Genomic DNA, 22,315 nt, shown 5'->3' with positions numbered 1-22,315 from the left:
AAAAAAAAAAAGAAACTACAAAACATAGCTTTCGGAATATGAATGGGGTATAATTAGAGGTACAATGCTATAAAATATATAACATTATACTAAATACAATTTAATGGTAGTGACTGTATAGATCTCAGTGAGATATCTATTCATTTTACAAAGATGGTATAACCTGTATAGTAATTATATATGGTATAGTTTGTATTTCAGTACAGAAATATGAGAAAGCTATCTTATAAAAAGAAAACTACAGACCCATTTCACTATAAAAAATGCAAAAGAAACATCTTAAGTAAAATAAAATAGTACAGCATTAAATTCAGACTCATGTTAAAAATATATGTGTGTATGTACATATATTTAAATATGTATGTATACATGCATACCATACTCAATCAGAATATATTAATAGGTACCAGGAACCTATTGATAAATTTATCTCAATATACTAAGAAAGAAAAATGCATATGATTATCTCAATGAACACCTTAGAAGCATGTGCTAAAACTCAACAAAAATTATGAGTAAGCTCAAAGATTAGAAATGTCTTTTAAAGTATGCTAAAGAAAACTGACTTTACGCCAAGGTGAATTTTATTCATATTTTTAAAGTTTATTTGGCTTCACTGGTCTTAGTTGCGGCATGTTGGCTCTAGGTCCCTGACCAGAAATTGAATCTGGACCGCCTGCACTGGGAGGGCTTAGAGAGGAGTTTTAGCCACTGGACCACCAGGGAAGTCCTGCCAGGGGTGAATTTAATTCGCATTAAATTGAGGGAGAAAGTAAAGATCACTGGTCAATGATACCGTCCCTATTAAGTGAAAGTTTGACCCAACGCAATGAAACAAAAAGAGATGAGAGATGAGTTACGATAACAAAGAAGATGGAAAAGCCTCTTCTTTGTAGATGTGGTAGCATTTCTAGAAAACCTCAAATTTTTAAAAAATTAGAATTTGAGACAGCCAAATAAAACTAAACATAAAAGATACACTGAATTCTTATTTACTCTCACACACACAAAAACAGAAAACATAATTAAGAAGTCCTAACCACGACAGCAATGCAAAAATACACAATTCTGAAAAACAAACGTATATGGAATATGTTGGATCCGTATGTATGGAGATATATATATATACAGCTATAGAGCGAAAATAATTTAAATAAATGGAGATACACATTGTTTCTGAAGGGGGCAACTCATGAGTATATTGATGTAAAATCTCCCCACTTTAACCTGTAGATATAATGAAATTCCAAAATAAAAAAGCATATCCAGGATCAAACCCAAGCAGGAACCAGAGGGCATGAGTCGGTCAGATGGGAGCTACAGACCACATATCATGCCACAAAGCACGGGTGCGCCGTGCCCCGCCTCAGTTCACACGCCTGGCTGTGACGAGGAGGAAACATCTCCGGGGATGGACGGAAAGCCTGGTCCACAGGCATGGACTCACACCTGGCACGGGATCCCACCAGGGGGCCCACTTCACGAAGACAGAGGCACAGGGATGGAACTGTCACCGTGGGATTATGGCTCACATCACTTATCAGGCCAGCATCTGGCCTCTGGAACGCAGGGATGGCCTTCTACAGAGGCAGAGGAGGCGCGGGCTTGGAGATAACACTCTGGGAAGATGGGGCGCTAACCCCGAAGTCGTGGTATTTGCATTCAGTTGGAGACCTCCACGTGGTTCTGTGCAGTGCACGTGGGTCAAGGAACCCAGACATTGAAGCAGGAGCGCCCCTCCTCCTCATCACTCCCAACCACCCACGAGGGGATTATCCTGACCCAGCAACGCTGGGCTCTGCCGAGCTGGAGAACCTGGTACCCACAGAGGGTGTGTTCCTGCCAGAGGACACAGGAGGTCCTGGCTGCTGTCAGGGCCCTTTGGGGTTCTTACGTCTGGGGTTGTGGATGAGAGAGGAGAACTCTGCCATCAGAGCAGGCGGAACTGGCCCTGATTGGTGCGAGGCAGGAGGGCTGCCCCGTGGGGGCAAGGAGGTGACCCCCTCTTGCCATCTCCTTCTTCACTGCGACTGTACGTGGGCAGGTGCCGTAACCCGAACCTGAGAAGGGTGTGAGAGCCAGGGACAAAGAGCTCCTGGGAGCAGGTAACACATGCTAAGTCACCAGATCAGCGAGGGTGATAGCTGAAGGGGGGTGGGGGGGAATTTAGCCGTAGCCGGCTCGGGAGGATAGGGACTGATCACAGTTGCCAGCTAGGCAGGCTGTCATGAGTTCCACTACATTTCCTACAGGAACAGAGGTCCAGGCAACCACGGAGATGCCGCTCCCTCGCCTGCATGGAGAAGCAGGTCTGTGTGGACTCTGCTGGCCACGGAAATGCTCCGAGAGCCCAGCTGTGCTCTTCTGGCTCCATGAATGTGCCCTTGGCATGGCCACGCTTTCCACAGGCCACCCCACCTTCCTTCCTTCTTTTCTTCCTTCTATGGATGTAGAATTCTGGCATCACGGTCTGGAATTCCACCTCCCCACTCCCTACATACGTCCTGCCTCCTTTTTCTCCCTCCTCAACAAATCTCTTCCATGTCCCAACCCGTCCAGTGCTGTTTCTTGGTGCATTTGAACTAGTGCCAACCAGCATCCCTCTCTGGGAGCAAACTGTCCCTGTTTGACTGTACTGCATTGAGAAACATCCCAATGTCTTGCTCAGGGTGGAGGGTGGACCCAAGGATGCTCAGTTCAAACCAAAGGGGCCCTGAACTAACCTCCAAGGAAGGCAGGTCCTGTTAATGGAGGAATCATCTTGAAGTTGAGCTCAGAGGTATGTCTGGCTCTGTAGGTCTGGGGGCATATGCCGAAACTTGAGGGGATTATGGGGTGAGAGAATCAAGAGGATCATGACCCTGCACCTGCGTGCCATGGGGGCAGAGATGAGAGAGACAAGCCATCACAGAGTCAGTGTGGGAAAGAGGGGACTTGGGACCACAGCCATGTGTCAACTGTCTGTGATGGAGAACCCCCCCCCACCAAAGGCCCCCAGGGAAGTAACTCTGTCCACTTTGGCAGGTGGATTTTTGGGGGAGACTAGGAAGAATACAGAGTCCTCCATGTGGGTTGGCAGAGAAAAGAAAAACAGGCAGCTCATACACGAAGTGCTTAGAGACAAATAATAGCATATTTATGGCTACCATGCTGAGCATTTTATAAGCATTATAACATTTAATTTTCAAAACAAGCCGATAAGGTAAGGGTTATTAACATATCCATTTTATGCATAAGAAAACTAACGATCAGAGTATGTGAATAACTTGTTCAACACAGCAAGCAACTAGAGGAACTCAGATTTTTTTTGTGGGGGGGTGGGGCACTTGGGATCTTAGTTCCTGGATCAGGCACTGAACTTCCCCTGGGGTGGAGACTTAACCACTGGACTGCTGGAGAAGTCTCAGGAACTCAGATTTAAATCCAGGTCTCTGGAAGTCCAAAGCCAGAGATATTAATTTTTGCAAAGGACCAACCCCCTTTCAGCAGGGCAGTGGTCAGTGGGCACAAAGACACGATGTGAGTGTCCAGGATAAGGGGCGGCAGTGGAGGCTAAGCCCCTATCCCAGAGGACAATTTTGTTTCTAATGTCATTGGCTGGCCATTGGTCACTTGTGCTGTGGACATCTGTGGGGGTGGCAGGCTTCAGCCATGTGCTGGGGCATAGAGTTATGAGAAGATACATCACTGTGACCAAGGTTGCAATGGTGGGGGGGGCAGCAGGGGACATGCAGAGAAGGGCTCAGCCAATCTGTTGGCTGGAGTTAGTCTGCTTCTCCTAGCAGGGCACAGCAAGTAAGAACACGTCAAGTACCACAGGCAGGTGAAAGGGGTGAAGAGGAGGACTCTCACGTGCTAAGGCAGAGGGACCAGAGGTCCGGGGTTCCCAAGTGAGGAGTCCTGTGGGGTGGGGGAGTGACCATCTCGGGTTGACCCTTTGGGCCCAGGATCGCAGGCAGGAGGCCCATGCTTTGTTGTCACCCTGCACCTCTAACCGAAGCCCAGTTCATCAGGTCCAGCTGCGGTCAGCACTGCAGTGTCTGCTTGAGTCTCGTGTCCAACTCCTCATACTTGGTCCTCTCGTGATTTCCGAGAACAGGCTGCCCTGATCACCCTTCCTCACACACCGCACTGTCCCCCAGACCCTGCCCCCTGGTCACACGGAAGTCCCAGGGACATCCCCTGCCCGGGGTTCCCTTCTCCGACTACTTTCTGTTTCTAATTCTGCATTGGCCCTTGGTACACAATTAACCCGTGAAGCCTCACAATCTAAGGAGACGTGGCCTGAAGTCCTTCTGAACGCAGGGGGCGGATGGTCCTCATGCCAGGGTGTCTGCTTCGAGGCCTGGGCAAAAGGAGGCAGAAGGGGCTGGGAGGAGTCAGGAGTCACACAGACGCGTGGATCCTCTGCATTCTCTGGGATAAAATATTTGCAACTGTCACAGGTGTGATGAAATTCTCAAGGCAGACAGAAACATAAGTGACAGTTCCGAGGGTCCTAAAACAATGGAAACCAGGACTCAGCTGAGGCTGATGGCCATCCAGTGGTTCTGGGCAGGATCAGAATCTCCTGGGGGACTGGTTAACAAAGGTTGAGGGGCTGGGGTGGGGCCTGAGAATCTGCATCTTTTAACTTCCCAGGATCTTGCAGGCCTTGTTGTTGTTTAATTGCTAAGTCGGGTATGACTCTTTGCGAACCCAGGAGCTATTGTACATTAGGCTCCTCTGTCCATGGGATTTCTCAGGCAAGAACACTGGAGTGGGTTGCCATTTCCTTCTCCAGGGGATCTTTCTGACTCAGGGATCGGACCCACATCTTCTGTATTCTCCTGCATTGCAGACAGATTCTTTACCCACTGAGCCATGATCCCATTTTTGATGGCGATACTGCCGGAGTCCCATAGAGATCGATTCTTGGGAGTGTTGGCTGCCAAAGGTTCCCGGCTGCCTCCTTCTCTAAGAACTGCCCTTGGCCAGTAGGAGCCATGTTGCCTAGGAAGTTATGCACAAGCTCCACCCAGCCTGGCCTGTGACCAATGCCTGGTCACACCGCACACAGCGGTCTGATTCATGCTTGAGAGCTCCCTACGGAACCAAGCAGACCTCCCTTTAGCACGGATCTGGACACCGTCTGGAATATCTCATTTACTCCTCACAACAATTCTGTGAGGAAACTGCAGGGCAGAGAGGGTGAGTGGGTGGCTGAGGTCATACAGCCGATCATACATCTGAGCTCGGAGTTCCTCTCGACCCCCACCCCCCCACCATTGACAACAGTCCCAGTGACAACAGCCCCTTGCAGGGCCCATTCATGAAACGCTTTGGAGATGCTGTCTCTCTTGATCCTCTCCACAGCTCTCGCTGAGGTTGGTCCATTCAACACATGAAGAAAGTATGGCTGGGAGGAAAGGCATTGTGTTCTGTCATCCATCAGTGGTGGAGAGGTGGGACATGAACCTAAGTTTCCTGCTTCCAGGTCTTTCTACCAGTTCGGGGTGATAATAAGAACTAGCAATGTCTTATTTGGAAGGGATTCCTCAGGGCTCCAGCATCTCGGGGTCCCAAACTCCATCCAACCAACACAACCCAATGACAAGTTGCAACTACTTTTTTCTTGCTACCAAGAATCTGGAGAAATAGCCAATGTTTTTGCCCCATCCCACTGTCTCTGTGTCTGGTGAGAACTCTGACCACAGGCTGGGCAAAGGACACTTCTATGCAGTGTTGAAGGCACAAAACTCGGGGTCAAGGGAAGAAGGTTCCTATCCTGCCTCCACCACTTCCTGGCTGTGTGTCTCTGGACAAGCCCCTTGTCCTCTGAGTCTCAAGGACACACCTGTAAGTGAGATTAACTCTGTCTCCCTCCAAAGTTGATGGGAGGGTTAGATAAGGTGGGCCATAAGATGAAATAGACTATTTTCCATAAAGTAGAAAATAGAAATAGGGTCCCCATCTGGTTTACTCACCAGCAATAGCATAGGCAGCGCTCTACAGTTTGTGAAGGGTTTTCCCCAGCACCATTTATTTTTCATTCATTTACTCACCCACTCACTCACTCAGTCATTCAACAAACCCATATCAGACACCTGTTACATCCCCCACAAAGCTAAGCATCAGGATTATCCAACAGCACAGCTGGTTCTCACAGCCACTCTGGGCGTGGGTGGGAGGCAAGGGGAGGGGTAAACAGCATCAGCTCCATCTTACTTGAGACTCGAAGAGGAGGAGTAATGCCCAAGGTCACCCACCAGGGCAGAGGAGGAACCCCAGGACTCCAGACTCCCTGTTAAGCTAAGTGCTACTGCTTGGACCCTGGGCTGCCACCATCACAGCTGGGGCCACAGCCCAGACCAGCCAGTGTGCTGAAATCTCCCCCAGGACACCTTGGCTTCAATAGTAATACAGCGATGCTCTCCTCTGGAGCCTTAATATTTTGATGAGTTTTATTTGTCTCACCACCTTTTATAAAGGCTCCGAGTACTAAATGGACAAAGCCGCAAGACGAGAGAAAGAGGGCAGGGGACTGACTTTTCATTATCCAGCAGAGCCGGGGGAAAATGACTCCAATAGATCTCAAGTTTTATGTGCTCCAGACATTCTGCGGAGCCAGAGATGGTTTCTCAGCAATGCTGATGGTACATTAAAAGCTCATTTTCCCAAATGTGGTACTGAATACGCACTAGGAGGAAAGAGCCGTTATACCGGCTCTTTATATCGAAGCTGCAGCTGACGAATGTTGCTGAGATTTTCTGTGAGTTTTCCCTCGTGACTCGGGAGCAGGTCTCAGAGGTACTCTGCCAAGCTGGGCATCTGTCCCAGAGTGGAAGTAAATGCCTGGTGGCCCTTGCACCCTTCTGGGCCACAGGGTCACAGCTTCGACTGGGAGCCTGGCAGAGGGTGGACACTAGAGGGCGCTCAAGTGATCTATTAATAAAACCTCACAATCATTTTGTGAATCCCAGAACAGGTGGCAATTGAGTCTGAAGAAGGAAGTCCAGGCAGGTGTGAAATTTCCTCCTCCTAGGCATCTGCTGCCGTTCTCTGGTTCCCAAGGCCCAGTCCCTAGGATGCCACCTCCAGGAAGTCCTCTCTGTTACCTCTCTCCTCTGAGCTTGTCAGTACTCATCTGCTCCTCATTCCGAACTAGCACCTCACACTTCATGCTGTAGTTACTTGTGAATGTGAATGGCTTGACTCAGAGTCGGTTAAAGCGGGTCTCAGGCCTGGCTCCCTCACCCCCTTGCTCATTCATTAATTCACGTGAAAGCTGTATAGGTTGGATACTGAGTTCACAGGCAGGGGAGTCAGCACCTGGGTTTCAAATCTGGGCACCACCATTTGGTGGCTGTGTAGCCAAGTGGTTTTTCTCTCTGTGCCTCTGTTTTCTCATCTCCAAAATGGCAATAATATTAGTACCTCCTTCTCAGGGTGAAGGACTAAATGAGATAAATATAAAGGGCTTAAAAGGATGCTGAGCACATAATAAATGTTTTAATAAATGTTAGCAGATTACAGATGAACCTGGCGGGCTGCAGTTCATGGGATCACAAGGAGTCGGACACGACTGAGCGACCTAACACAGCATCCACACACTTAGAAAAAGCTCACCTAGTGGAAAGTGAAAGTGCTGGTCGCTCAGTTGTGTCTGACTCTTTGTGATCCCATGGACTGTAGCCCACCAGGCTCCTCTGTCTAAGGAGTTCTCCAGGCAAGAATACTGGAGTGGGTTGCCATGCCCTCTTCCAGGGGATCTTCCTGACCCAGGGATTGAACCTGGGACTCCTGCATTGCAGGCTGTTTCTTTACCATCTGAGTCACCAGGGAAGCCCCACCTAGAGGAAATGGGTGTCAAATGAGGAGTATTCCTTGCCCTCCAAAGGCCAAGATACAGAATCCATGACCGCAGGGAGCACAGGTGGTGCTCCAAGAGGCTCATCGTCACGGTTCTGTTCTAGGAGAAGCTCTATATCAGTGAGCTGCTGCCTCCTGCCTGGCACAGGGCTGGTGGCTGCATAAGTCAGCCACTGGGAGAGCCTAGTGGACACCAAACTGAAATCACAGCTGCTGCTCCCTTTCCCCTTCCCCCAGGCTGGGAGCACCCCAGTGCATCTTTGAGTCCCCTGTGACTTAGATACCACCCTGTAGGCAACCTTGATTCACTCCACACACAGCCTGAAGGGTGCAGAGGACACTGGGCTTCGAGGCACAGACTTGGGTCCGAATTCCATCTTTACCCTTCTTTTCACTGTGTGACCTTGGACAAGTAATCTCTCTTCTCCTGTTTATTCCATCAATAAAGAGACTGAATGTTATCTGCAAGCCAGGCCCTTTGTCATATGCTAGTGCAGAGCAAAGCATAAAGCACAGACCCAGCCTTTAAGCTGTGCCGGGCTGGTGGTGTGCAAGGCATCTAAATGGACAACCACATATTTCCAGGAATTTAGTTGGATACCACCTTTATTTAAATTTTTGACACAAGATTCATCATATTTTTGGTGGCAATTCTGCTTTTTAAAAATGCTACATGAAAAAAAGGACTTATCTTGATTCCTGAGTTTTGGCACACGCCCTTAAATCTTGTGATGGAGGCAAATGCCTCACTTGCCTCTCCCTACATCCAGCTCAAAGGATCCAGAGAGTCTCTGAGAGAAAATGACTTCTGAATCGGGTCCTAAGGCAGGAATAGGACACCACCAGGTTGACAAGGGGGGAGTGGAGTCCAGGTAGAGTGGATGGCATGCAGTGCTGCTCAATCAGGGGTGATTCTGTTCCCAGGGAATATCTGGCAATGAGAGGAGTTATTTTAAAGTTTTTATTTTGACTGGGGATTGTTCCTAGAGACCAGGAATAGTGAAAGGAAGCCAGGGATGCTAGACATCCTACAATGCACAGAACAGCCCTCCACAACAGAAAATAATCCTTCCACCAATGTTGATTGGGCTAAGTTGAGATATGCCATACTAAAACATCAAGGAGCGAAACATCATAGCATCACGCTACTTTGGGCTGATTCCTTGACTTCTCTAAGCCTCAGTTTCTGAATCTGAAAAATGGGGATAATAATGGTACCTACTTTATAGGGTTTTGAGAAAAGGCAGTGGCACTACATCTGTACACAGCAGGTGCTCAATAAATAGCCCTATCTTTTCCAACTCTGAACATACCTCAAACATCAGAGCAAATCCTTCTCAAAAGAAACAGCTTTCCCGGGTTCCAAGAAAACTGGGACACGGAAAAGAATACATTTTGTTCTTTTCTGACCTTTCTCTTAGAGAAAACCACAAGTCTTATCTCTCAATAGAACGTGAGCCTGGTTGCAGAGAACCAGCCTGTGTGTTGGCTTATCACTGGCCTGAGTTTTAACAGGGACTGAATTTTTATGACTGTGTTATAAACCTTTGCAAAACCCACTTTTAAACTAAAATACACCAACAGGTTCTTAACTACTATAGCTACTAAATTAAGTATGAGGGATGGAGGGAGGCTCAGAGTGCAAAAGAAAACAAAAGTGCCCTGAAAGAGTCAGTGGAGGTAAAATAATGTTCATTAAAAACAGAAAAACAAACACACAAAAAAATCTTTTGTGTTCAACTTCACACTCGTACATCATAATGTTCCAGTAAAAGGCCATTTCCCCCTGAGATAATAAAAGAATTGAATTTTTCCTTATCGGTCATCTATTTTTCTAGCTGAAGCTATTACTCCCGCTCTGGGGTTGCTAGGCAACAAGAAATATTAATAGCAGCTTTTATTAGCTTAGCTTTTGCAGCCGAGTACCAGAATGAGAAAATGGGAAACATAAATGTGTTACATAAATCTTTCAACCTTTCAGAGCCGGTGTTAGTCTCTGTTTTCATAATGATTTATTGAAGTGATGGTTCATTTATGAGAAAAAGGAGTGCAGGATAAGAAAACGGAGCAGTCCCCTGCAGGAGTGTTTGAAAATAAATAATTATAGCAGGAGAGCAAAAGCTGTTTAAAGCCATTTTTCTGAGTTTTATAAAATGTAAAAAGACATATTTCTTTCACTTACTGCCTCTAAAAAACAGGGGGAGGGAGCTTCATCCAGACTCTGTGGAATAAAAAGGAACCTCTGGACCTCTGGTCCACCACCACCCTGGTAGGATTCTCAGAGGTCTATTTGGGAGATAAATACCCCGACTCCCACTCCCCAGAGGGAAATTAGCCAAAAACATGGCAGGCAGGAGAAGCTCAGCTACAAAAGCCCTTATGGATGTCCTTGTTGTGGTTCAGTCACCAAGTCATATCTGACTCTTTGCAACCCCATGGGCTGCAGCACGCCAGGCTTCCCTGTCCATCATCAACTCCCGGAGTTTGCTCAAAGTCAGTTTCATCGAGTTGGTGATGGATGCCCTGCTTTTACCAGAAGATGGATCCTTCTCCAGGTCACGTAGCCAAGAAGAGTTGAGTTCGAGTCTCTCACTTTCTTGGCAAGCAGGAGAATTGTCACTTTTCTGTTGCTGTCAAGTTCTGAGCCTTGACTGAGGTCCTGGTTTAATGACCATGCCCATCCCCTGTCCACTCCCAGCTGGGGCCCAACTCCCCACCCACAGTCACCCCACCCTCTGATCCGCCTTCCCCAACACCCACTTCTTGGACCAGCGAGCATTGGTTTGTCAGCCTGATGATACCTCCAGCAAAGCCAATCTCAGGCAGGTCAGGCTGGACAAATATAGATACCCAAACCTCATCAGCAAAATGAACAAATAGAGTGGCTTACATTACTGAATGCCCACTGTGTGCCAGGCACTGAGGACTTGCCTACATCTGATCACTGAATTCTCTTAAGTTCCCATAAGATCTTGTAGCTCAGATGGTAAAGAATCTGCCTGCAATGCAGGAGACCTTGGTTCGATCCCTGGGCTGGGAAGGATCCCTTGGAGAAGGGAATGGCAACCCACTCCAATATTCTTGCCTGGAGAATTCCATGGACAGGGGAGCCTTGAGGGTCACAGTCCATGGGGTTGCAAAGGGTTGGACACGACTGAGCGACAAACACACACACACACACACACACACACACACATTACCCAGTAGTTAGGAGCATGGGCTCTGGGGTTAGGCCAACCTAAGTTCAAAACCCAGTTCTACCATTTGTTACTCTCCACCCCGTGACTCAGAGCAAGGGGTTAATCCTCCCATGCCTGAGGTTTTTTTCTTCTGTAAAATGGAGGTAATGTTACTTGTCTCATTGGAACTTGTGTGTGTGCAAGCAGAGGTTTGAAAAGTGGTTGCAAGTCAGAGCCTCTTTTTCTTGATGCTCTCAGGAGCCCTATCACCATCACCATGTGAACAAGCCCAGGTAACCATGTGAAGAGAGACCTGTGGCCACATCACCTGCACAGACCCAGCCAACTGCCAAGATGTGAACAAGACCATCCAAGGCCATGCAGCTCCAGCCAAGCTGCAAGCTGACCCCAGAAACCAGCCAAGCCAGTCCAGGTCAAAAGAACTACCTTGCTGTTCCACAAAAGAACATGAAAGAGCAAAAGTTCATTGTTTGCTTTAAGCTACTAAGTGTTGGGGTTTAAGCCACAAAGTGTTGGGGTAGTTTTGTTACACAGCAAAAACTAACTGATAACAATTGTAAAACAAAATAAAAACCAAATTATGTACTAAGAGCAATAATAGTAAGTTGGACACGGTGATGGGTCTCCACTGGCTCAGAAGTCCAGAGGACCAAAGGTTGGGGGCCTTTGGTCCCTTTATCTCAGACTCCAGAGAGGATCTCCTGCATCTCAATTTGCGAGAATCATTTAGAGGGAGACCATGTCTTCTGGGTGAAAGAGGAATGAGTCAGGGATGGGAGGAGGAGAGGGACAGGAGATTGGAGGGGAAGAGCGAGAACAGGAAGAGAAGGGGGAAGGTGATGGGGAGATGAATATGAAGGACCTCCCCTTCCTGGGTCAACACACAGATCCTGCCCCGAAGCTCTGAGCCCTGCCCTCAGGCTCTGGAACCTAAGCCAGGGCTGCAAGCTGTCTCATGGGAACCACCTCTAACGCAAGGGGGTGAAGTGCAACTGCGAAACTGCTCAGCCCTCTCCCTCAACCGCCTACCCTAGGATTCTAGCCAGGAAAGATCCTTCACTCGGTATGCCCCCAGCCCTCTCTGTGCAGGGAGAAGGTCCAGTCTTGGCAAGATGCTTTGGGACAGGGACCTAGAACACAAAGAATGTAAAACTACCAGTCCGGCACTCAGGATGTGAATCCAAGTTGATGAGCCTTGAGCCCCCCAGGCCAGTGGCATGTGTGGTGGTCACGGGAGCAGGAGTCTATCCAACCTCAAACCCATACACGTATTCAGTGGGTCAGAGCTGACAAAGCAATCACTCCCATTTTCCTATTTGTGAGTTCAGCAGATCTACAATTCCAGTCTCCATTCTGTCAATGGGAAAACTGAGGCTGGGAGAGAAGTTGCTTCCTCAAATTCCCAGAGAGAGCAGTAAAGAAGAGTCAGTGCTGGAGGACAATGCTTGAATGACGGCTGTGTGCTGCTCTTGCGCTCACTGAAGCCCATGACTGGACCAAAGTTCCAGTGGCCTAGAGGATGGCCCAATGACCAGGGCTCACCTTAGGGAGACCCCATATTACCCAAATCACCAGAACCCGTGGCTGATTTTGCCAGAACTCATTTCCCATCGTGGCCCATCTCCACCTGCCCACGGCTCTCCAAGGAGTTTCTCTGGTCTTGAAAAAGGAGCAGGTTCCCTGAGAACTTATCTGGGAGCATCAAGCTTTGTCTCTTCCCAGGATAATTCCTCTCCTGGGTAAGCCAGGACGGTGAGTTCAAACAATTCCCAAGGACGACTCCAAAATAAATTATTTCAGACTTAACAGAGGCTGTTTAATAAATTCCACTCTTCTAGTTTCTTTGGGTATTTTAGAAACTGATTTATACATACAATATCTCTCTCAAAATGAGACAATCAACACAGGATAAAATTATTGAGTTATGAAAATAGGGGTCAGATGGAGGTGCGGCGCTTTAAATTAAACTGGCAAAATATATCTTTCATACTAAATTGACTCTTTTTGTCTTGGAAATGAATGTTTAATCAGTTAAGATGCTGAAGTCAAGGGAGAAGCCTTAAGCATATTTAATTTTGTAAAAGGACCCTGAAGCCAATATGTACAGGCCTCCTGCTGGCAGCCATACCTTTAAAACCCAAGAACCAACTCCCACACAAGCCGGGAGACCACATGGGCTGGGCAAGGGACCAAAAGGAACTGGTGACCTCTGGCATCAGAGCCAAGAGGGCTTAGCGTTAATGGGAGGGCTGTCAAATGCCTTGGTGTCAAATGCAACTGCTCCAGGGGCCACTTCCTTGACACACCGCAGCCTATGCAGAGGGCACCTGGTCCTTGGGCCATCCTCGGTGGCCCTGTGGCCAAGCTGCTCCACCCCTTGGGCAGCTGCTAAAAACTGAGAGGTACATGGTAGGGGACAGAGCTGGGAGTGAATTCTGGTTTGGAGACTTAATACCTATGTTATACTCATTCATTCATGAAGTACATAAACTATTAATACTAGGATCAGGTTATCACTTCCCCTAGGAAGCAATAAGCTCACATCTGAGCCAGGTGCCTCCTCTTTGTGATTTTAATTAATTAATTATGCTGCATCAGGTCTTAATTGCAGCACGCGCGATCTTTGTTGCAACATGTAATCTCTTAGTTGGCCAGGTGCCTCTTCTGGGTGCATAGAGCAACATGCACTGATTCTATCAGAGCATTTACTACGTGTTCAGAAGGGGGCACCTCACCTGTCTCTCTACCTGCATTAGTTGTCCCTCAAGGGCATCTTGTAGGTCCAGAGCTCAGAACAATGTCTGGTACTTAGTTGGCTCTTAATCAAGACTGATCACTGTGGTTAAGCCCCAAAATGGCCCCTTTAAGATGTCAGATTCTAATCCCTGGAACCTGGAAATGATTCTGTATTCAGGAAAAAAAAAAAGAGTCTTTGCAGATGTGATTAAAAGTTATGACTCTTGGGATGGGGAGATGATCCTGGATTAACCTTATATGTTGTAAGTCCCTAAGCACCCTTATAAGAAAGGCAGAGGGAGATTTCACTGACAGAAGAGAAGGCGATGTGATGACAGAGACTGGAGTGATGTAGCCACAAACCAAGGACAGTCGGCAACCACAGGAAGCTGGAGAAGCACGAGGTGGATTCTTTCCCAGAGACCCCGGAGGAAGGTCACCCCTCCTGACACGTTTCTCAGTCCAATGATACAGATTTTGGACCTCCATCTTCTAGAGCTGTGAGAGCATAAATTTCTGTTGCTTTTAAGCCACAGTTTGTGACAATTGTTACAGCAGCTGCAGGAAACTAACAATCACCTACCTGCTCTGAGTCTCCATCTCCTTACTGCGGTCATTCCCGCCTCACTCGGAACTGGTGAGTGTTATGTGAGACAGTGTTTTTAAAGCCTGCATGGTGCTTCACATCTCGGGGGTCTGACACAAACTCCAGCATCACCCACAGAGTGTGCATGTCCACACACACTCACACACACACACCTTCAAGCTTCAGCTCAGACAAACTTAAAACAATTGTTGGGTGGCTCAGTGGTAATGAATCTGACTGCCAGTGGAGGAGTGTGCATGCAAGCGTGTGAGTGCTCAGTTGTGGCCGACTCTTTGCGACCCCATGGACTGTAGCCCACCAGGCTCCTCTGTGCGTGGGATTTTTCAAGCAAGAATACTGGAGTGGGTTGCCATTTCCTACTCCAGAGGATCTTCCTGACCCAGGGATCGAAACTGTGTGTCTAGCATCTCCTGCATCGGCAGGTGGATTCTTTACCTCTGATGCCAATGCAGGAGACACGGATTCAGTCCCTAGTCTGGGAAGCTCTCACATGCTCCAGTGCAACTAAACCCGAGCAGCGCAACTACTGAGCCCACACTCTAGAGCCCGTGCTCTGCAACAAGAGAAGCCACTGCAGTGAGAAACCTGTGCACCACAACTAGACAGTAGCCCCCGCTCGCTGCAACTAGCGAAAAGCCTGCGCAGCGAGGAAGACCCAGCACAACCGAAAATAAATAAATAAAAACATTTTTTAAAAACATTTTTCTAAAACAACTGTCTTTTTAGCATATTGTCCCAGTGGATGGACGTGTTTGGTTTCCCACTTGGTCTGGCAGCCTTCCTCTGGGTAAAATAGTCTGGCTTACCTTTCATTATGACGAGGGAATAGAAAACCCAGTGAACCGTTGATAACTCTCACTAATGGAAGAATTAAAGCGATCTGAATTTGTGAAGCATCTTAAACATGCACTAGTTTTTAAAGGAATCTGGAAAATGGCTGCAAAGTGCCTATCTGGACTGAGCCCAACAAAGGCATTTCCTAGGCGAAGGGATCAGGGGGTCATCTCTGATAAACAGATAATCTCCTTTGTGATGATCAGAGCTCTTATAACCAGGTGACCCTACCAAGGTACCTGCGAGTATCTGGAGCCTGTTCCTTTAGGTAAGTGAGACTCATGGGAAAACACTGCCAGTGGTTACAGTGGGAACTCATTTTTATGACTAATAATAACAATAGCGAATATTCCCAATTGTTTACTCTCTGCCAGACATTTGCTGAGACTTTACATACATTATCTCAGATACCCGTCACTGCAAGAAAAGAGGATTGAAGCTCAGGATGTGGGGCTGGAGTTAACACTGGGCTGTGGGTTGCCAGAGCCTATGCACTAACCACTACCCCGCACGGTGTCCACTGAAGACTGGCATCCCAGGCCAGTGACACTGTGGCCCAGAACCACAGACAGACGCAGCCCTGCATCCACGGGCCTCCCCAGGGCACATGACACAGATGTCAGCCGGACCCTGCCCTTGCCTGGGCTACCACAAATCCCCAACCCGGACCGTCTGGAGTCGTGAATTTTTTGCTAGGAAATTAGCTGGGCAAGCAGCTAAGGCAAAAGCATTGTAACTAAGTGGAATTAAAACCACACACTGTGGAATCCGCAGGTCTCCGAGAGAGAAGGTGAAGCGGAGGATCTGCATTATTGATGGGCTTGTTTCTCAAGAAACGGAGCAGCAATTTCCACTGAGCACATTAGTGAACAGTAGAAACTGTGGGCCTTGAGTTGGCTTCCTCCTGCCCTCCCGCTTTCTCATCTTCCCTTCTATGTCTCACCTAGCTTCACAAAAATAAAAGTGATGTGGCTCTTGAAAATACACAGAGTATGCCAGGTTTTTATTTTTTTATTTTTAAGCAAGGAGATTTAGTGGTAAAAAGAGTAAACAATAAATAAATAGATTATAGTCAAGATTGTTAGATGATAAACCATATAACTGAAGGTCTCAGACATCTGATAGAATTGGGCCACAAATTCGGCTGTGACCTCTGAACAGCCTTGGTAGGGATAAACATGATCCATCCAACATCATGTGATTCTTACAGAAATCAATTTAGCGGTCCCTCCTGCCCTCCCACAGGTGTGTTTCTGACAAAATCAAGGACTGTTTTCCTCCTAGACACAGTGGTTGGTCCACCCATGCTGTCATGGTCCTCCTTGGAAATCTCAAACTGCCACCTGCCAGAGACATCAGGGAAGATGCTGGCTGTCGGTAGCTGTCATCCCTGCTGTGTGGATGGTAATAATGATACTGCTGGAGTTCCTGGATCCAACTATGCCTGAAATCCTCTGTCCAGCCCTTGATACCTAGATATTTCAGTCTTTTTTTTTTTTTCTGCATCACCTTATTTGAAGTTTATTCTTGTCACTTAAGAACAAAGTTAAGAGGTGTGATTATCAATATAATATTAACTGTAAAGGAAAAAGCAAAAAGAAACATATACCCCAGTCATTCAGGAGAAGTACTAGAATTCCCTTAAGGAGATTTTCTCCACTATACAAAATAATTCTCTACTGACTTTCTATAGGTCTTGATTGTTCAAACCAGCCATTCATGCTGAAAAATCACCCCTTGCTCAGCATGGGATTCAGGATCTTTATGATCCAGGCCCTACTAATTCTTTCACATCCTCTCTTCCTATGCAACTCCATGTTCTTTCTCTCCAGCCCAGTAAGAATGACCCACATGCCACGCCTGAGCACGACATGAGCTTTCTGCTTCTTGCTTTTGTACATGTTGTTCCCTCAGCCTAGAAGGTCCTTTCCTGCACTGGTCTGCCTGCCAAAGTCCCTCCTATCCTCAAAACTCTAAGTCAGTCATCACCCTCTTCCCTGCCAGCTTAAGCAAGACACAATATTTTTAAAACAATATGATTCCACTTATATGAAATGTGCAGAAAAGGCAACTATATAGAGACAGAAAGTAGATTAGTGGTTGCCTAGGGCTAGAGATGGGGGTGTGGTTGGGAATGATGACTAAAGGGTATAAGGTTTCTTTGTGGGGTGATGAAAATGTTCTAAAATAGCTTGTGTTGATGGTCACACAGCTCTGTGAACATTCTAAAAGCTGCTGCTGCTGCTGCTGCTAAGTTGCTTCAGTCGTGTCCGACTCTGTGTGACCCCATAGACGGCAGCCCACCAGGCTCCCCCGTCCCTGGGATTCTCCAGGGAGGAACATGGAGTGGGTTGCCATTTCCTTCTCCAATGCATGAAAGTGAAAAGTGAAAGTGAAGTTGCTCAGTCGTGTCCGACTCTTAGCAACCCCATGGACTGCAGCCTACCAGGTTCCTCCGTCCATGGGATTTTCCAGGCAAGGGTACTGGAGTGGGTTGCCATTGCCTTCTCCAAAGCTACTGAACTGTATACTTTAAATAGGTGAATTGCATAGTAGGTGAACAATATTTCAATTTCAATAAAGCCTTTTTTTTTTTTACCGTGCCAGGTAGCTTGTAGGATCTTGGTCCCCCAATCAGGAAATGGACCCAGACCCCCTGCAGTGGAAGCATGGGGTTCTAACCACTGGACCACCAGGGAATTCTCCTTCAATAAAGCCTTTAAAAGGTGATACTATGCTAATAAAAATAATAATAAAACAAATAATATCAATATATTATAAACAGAGCTTCAGAAACAAGTAGCATGAGGACATAAACTTCCCTCCATGCCCACCCCCCATATTCTGCAGACCCACATGCAAGTAACCGACAGAGCCCAGACCCTGCACCTGAGCAGAGGGTCCTCATCAAGGCACTGGCATTCTGCTCCCTCTCGGCTCCCTTCCCTGCTGTAACCTAGCAGGAACCATGGCAGGTAACAGGGACTTACCGTCGGCAGCTGGCCTGATAGCAGGTGGCTGTCCTGGGCCAGCATGTTGGACACCATGATGGCTGGGAGGTCCATGGCCTGGTAGGAGTAAGCAGGGAGCAGTCCGTTGGGAGCGAGGCCGTGGCACAGCGAGTGGTAGCTGGCTTCGTGGTCCCCCAGGTGGAGGAGGGATGGCTCGGGGAGGTTGGGAGGTGTTATTGGGGGGATCTCATAGTCTTCGTTGCTCTCGTTCTGGCTGTTGAAGGTCTAAAACATCAAAAGGGCAGGTTGTTGCGAGTCAATGTCATACAACTTCAGGACAGGCTTGACAGCCCAGTGATAGCAACAATGAACACCCCTTAGCAAAGCAGAGAGGGGATGATCCCTCTGCAAGGCACACAGTCAAGATGATGCAGTCAGACTCCTGACCCATCCCCAGTAGGTGCTTCCTCCTACTGGACAGTCTGTATACAGAAACCTGCCTTTCTGGAGAGTGGGGCCACTACCTGTTCACCTGTTTTTCTGTTTTCCCACCAGATCTGGCCACTGCAGTCCACCATGAATCCATCTGTCTACAACCCACCCATTTTACAGATGGAAGAACTCAGGTCCTGGAGGAAAGTGGCGCATGCAGGGTTAGTAGAAGAGCTAGGAGTGGAGCTGAAGTATCCTGGCTCCATGCCTGGTGGTCTTCCAGGGCAGCTGGATGACTTTCTCTTGTGTGTCCCCAATTGGGTCCTCTCTTGGTCTTCTCATCTCGGTAAATGGTACAAACATTCTCCCAGAAGCACAAGCTATTCCCCTAGGAGCCACACTGGACACTTTTCTTCCCAAACGTTATTTGCTCCTTTTCCCCACCTCATTGCACTGACCAGGAAGCTCCAGTACAATGCTAAATGGAAATGGTAAGAGTGGACACACTTGCTTTTTTTTTTTCTTATTTTAAGTCTCTCAATATTTTACCACTAAGCACCCAGGTGGTGCTAGTGGTAAAGAGACTGCCTGCCAATTCAGGAGGCATGATCCCTGAGTAGGGAAGGCATGGCAAGGAGGAGAAGGAGGGCAGGGCAACCCACTCCAGTATTCTTGCCTGGAGAATCCCATGGACAAAGGAGCCTGGCAGGCTATGGTCCATAGGGTTGCAAAGAGTTGGACATGACTGAAGTGACTCAGCATGCATAATGTTTGCCATAGATTTTCATAGGTATTCTGTAACAGGTTAATTGTATTCCTTCTTCTTTCAATTAGGCATCAAAATTTAATTTTATGGAATTCTTTCCCCCTGCACCTACTGAAAGGCTCAAATGAGCCTTTTCTCCTTTAATTCAGTTAAATATGGTAAATTGCTACACTTGGTTTCCTTGTATTTCTGCATTGGACCCTACTTGGTCGCAATATATTACTATTTTATCCATTATTAAATTCTGATCACTGATATTTTGTTAAGGATTTTTGCATCTAGTTCATGAGTGAGATGGGCCTATGATTTTCCTTTTTCACACTGCCCTTATCGGGTTTCAGTATCAAGGTTATGTTAGCCTGGAAAATCACTCTTCCTTTTCTATGCTCTGAGAGTGATTAGGTCTAGGAGAAGAGTTATATGTGAAACGCAAGATGGATCTGAGAAAACATGAAAGAGAAGTTTCAAGACATAGAGGAAAAAGTGAGGAAAAAATGGACATCTGTTTAATCAGCAGACTGGAGGGAGAAGAGGGAGAATGGAGCAGAGGAATAACTGAAGAGATAATGACTGGGAATATTCCGGACCTGATGAAGGACACTAAAGGTACTGGTGAATACGATGGTGACCTATGGTCACCTGTCTATGATAAAAGAGGCAAGAATATGTTCTCTTCAATAAACGGTGCTGGGAAAACTGGACAGCTACATGTAAAAGGATGAAATTAGAACACTCTCTAACACAATACATAGAATAAACTCAAAATGGACTAAAAATCAAAATGTAAGACTGGAAACCCTAAAACTCTTGGGGAAAAACATAGGCAGAACACTATTTGATGTAAATTGCAGCAAGATCTTTTTTGACCCACCTCCTACAGTAATAAAAATAAAACAAAAATAAACAAATGGGATCTAATAAACTTAAAAGCTTTTGCACAGAAAAGGAAAACATAAACAAAGCAAAAAGACAACCCTCAGAATGGAGAAAATATTTGCAAATGAAGCAACTGACAAGGAATTAATCTCTAAAATATACAAACAGCTCATGCAGCTCAATGTCAAAAAAAGAAATAACCAGTCAGAAAATGGGCTGAAGATCTAAACAGACATTTCTCCAAAGAAGACATGCAGATGGCCAGAAAGCACATGAAAAGATGCTGAACATCACTAATTATTAATATTAGTGAAATGCAAATCAAAACTACAATAAGATTTCACCTCTCATCAGTCAGAATGGCCATCATCAAAAAATCTATAAACAATAAATGCTAGAGAGGGTATAGAGAAAGGGAACCCTCTTACACTGTTGGTGGGAATATAAATTGATACAGCCACTATGGAGAACAGTATCAGTTCAGTTCAGTTTAGTTGCTCAGTCATGTTCGACTCTTTGCGGAGAACAGTATGGAGGGTCCTTAAAAATATAAAAATAAAACTACAATAAGACACAGCAATCCCACTCCTGGCCATATACCCAATGAAAACCACAATTCAAAAAGATAAATGCAACCCTATGTTGAAGCTGAAACTCCAATACTTTGGCCACCTGATGTGAAGAGCTGACTCATTGGAAAAGACCCTGCTGCTGGGAAAGATTGAAGGCAGGAGGAGAAGGGGATGACAGAGGTTGAGATGGGTGGATGGCATCACCCACTCAATGGACATGAGTTTGAGTAGGCTCTGGGAGTTGGTAATGGACATGGAAGCCTGGTGTGCTGCAGTCCATGGAGTTGCAAAGAGTTGGACACAACTGAGTGACTGAACTGAACTGAACCCTATGTTCATAGCTGAACTATTTACAATAGCCAGGACATGAGCAAACGAAATGTTTATCAACAGATGACTGGATAAAGAAGATGTGGTACATGTATACAATGGAATATTACTCAGCCATAAAAAAGAACAAAATAGTGCCATTTGCAGAAACATGGATAGACCTAGAGATTGTCATATTGAGTGAAGTAAGTCAGACACAGAAAGACAAATATCATGATATGAATTATATGTGGAATATTATTTTTTAAAGGGTACAAATGAATTTATTTGCAAAACAAAAGTAGAGTCACAGATGTAGAAAACAAACTTATGGTTACCAGGAGATGGAATGGGGAAGGATAAATTGGGAGAATGGAACTGACATATGCACACTACTATATATAGAATAGATAACTAACAAGAACCTACTGAATAGCACAGGGAATTCTACTTAATACTCTGTAATGGTTTGTATGGGAAAACAATCTAAAAATGATATACACATACATGTACATGTGTATGTATAACTGATACACTTTGCCATATATCTGAAACTAAGACAACTTTGTACATCAACTATACTCCAAAAAAGTTTAAAAAAGTAGCTAGGGCAGTTGAAGCCCATTACAATACCTGGTTCTTGGTAGACTCTCAGTAAATATTTGTTGGATGAGGTCACTGAGGGGTGGAATGGGTAGGATCTGAGTGGAGTTATGGTGGGAGACTAACTGAATTCTGCCAAGAAAACGCACTAGTCATAGCGAATACCCTTTTCCAACAACACAAGAGATGACTTTATACATGTTCGTCACCAAATGGTCAATATCAAAATCAAATTTATTACATTCTTTTTAGCTGAAGATGGAGAAGGTGTATACAGTCAGCAAAAACAAGACCTGGAGCTGACTGTGGATCAGATCATCAGCTTCTCATAGCAAAATTCAGGCTTAAACTAAAGAAAACCAGGAAAAAACACTAGGCCAGCCAGGTATGACTTAAATCAAATCCCATATGAATTGGCAGTAGAGGTAACAAATAGATTCAAGGACTAGATCTAGTTAACAGTGTGCCTGAAGAACTATGGACAGAGGTCCGTAATATTGTATAGGAGGCGGCGAACAAAACCATCCCAAAGAAAAAGAAAAGCAGGAAGGCAAAGTGGTTATCTGAGGAGGCTTTAC

General features: G+C 46.3%; 1 protein-coding gene across 26 annotated transcripts in view; it reads right to left on the bottom strand.

The window, feature by feature from the left end:
- Positions 1-22,315, bottom strand: part of TOX2 (TOX high mobility group box family member 2) — a 248,945-nt gene that overhangs the window by 29,860 nt on the left and 196,770 nt on the right. For all 26 annotated transcript variants that reach the window (XR_014073143.1, XR_014073145.1, XR_014073144.1 and 23 more), the window contains one exon: positions 18,219-18,464. Coding sequence is in view for 19 of the 26 variants with exons in the window: in XM_081557007.1 (XP_081413133.1) it covers positions 18,219-18,464 (246 nt within the window). In the remaining 7 variants the exon portion in view is untranslated. The remainder of the gene's footprint in view (positions 1-18,218; positions 18,465-22,315) is intronic.

The sequence above is a fragment of the Giraffa tippelskirchi genome, chromosome 13 (assembly GCF_054371585.1).
Source record: "Giraffa tippelskirchi isolate mGirTip1 chromosome 13, T2T-mGirTip1v1.2.pri, whole genome shotgun sequence".
Taxonomy (NCBI): domain Eukaryota; kingdom Metazoa; phylum Chordata; class Mammalia; order Artiodactyla; family Giraffidae; genus Giraffa; species Giraffa tippelskirchi.
The sequence above is the reverse complement of the archived record's forward strand: the minus strand, read 5'-3'. Positions and strand labels throughout refer to the sequence as shown.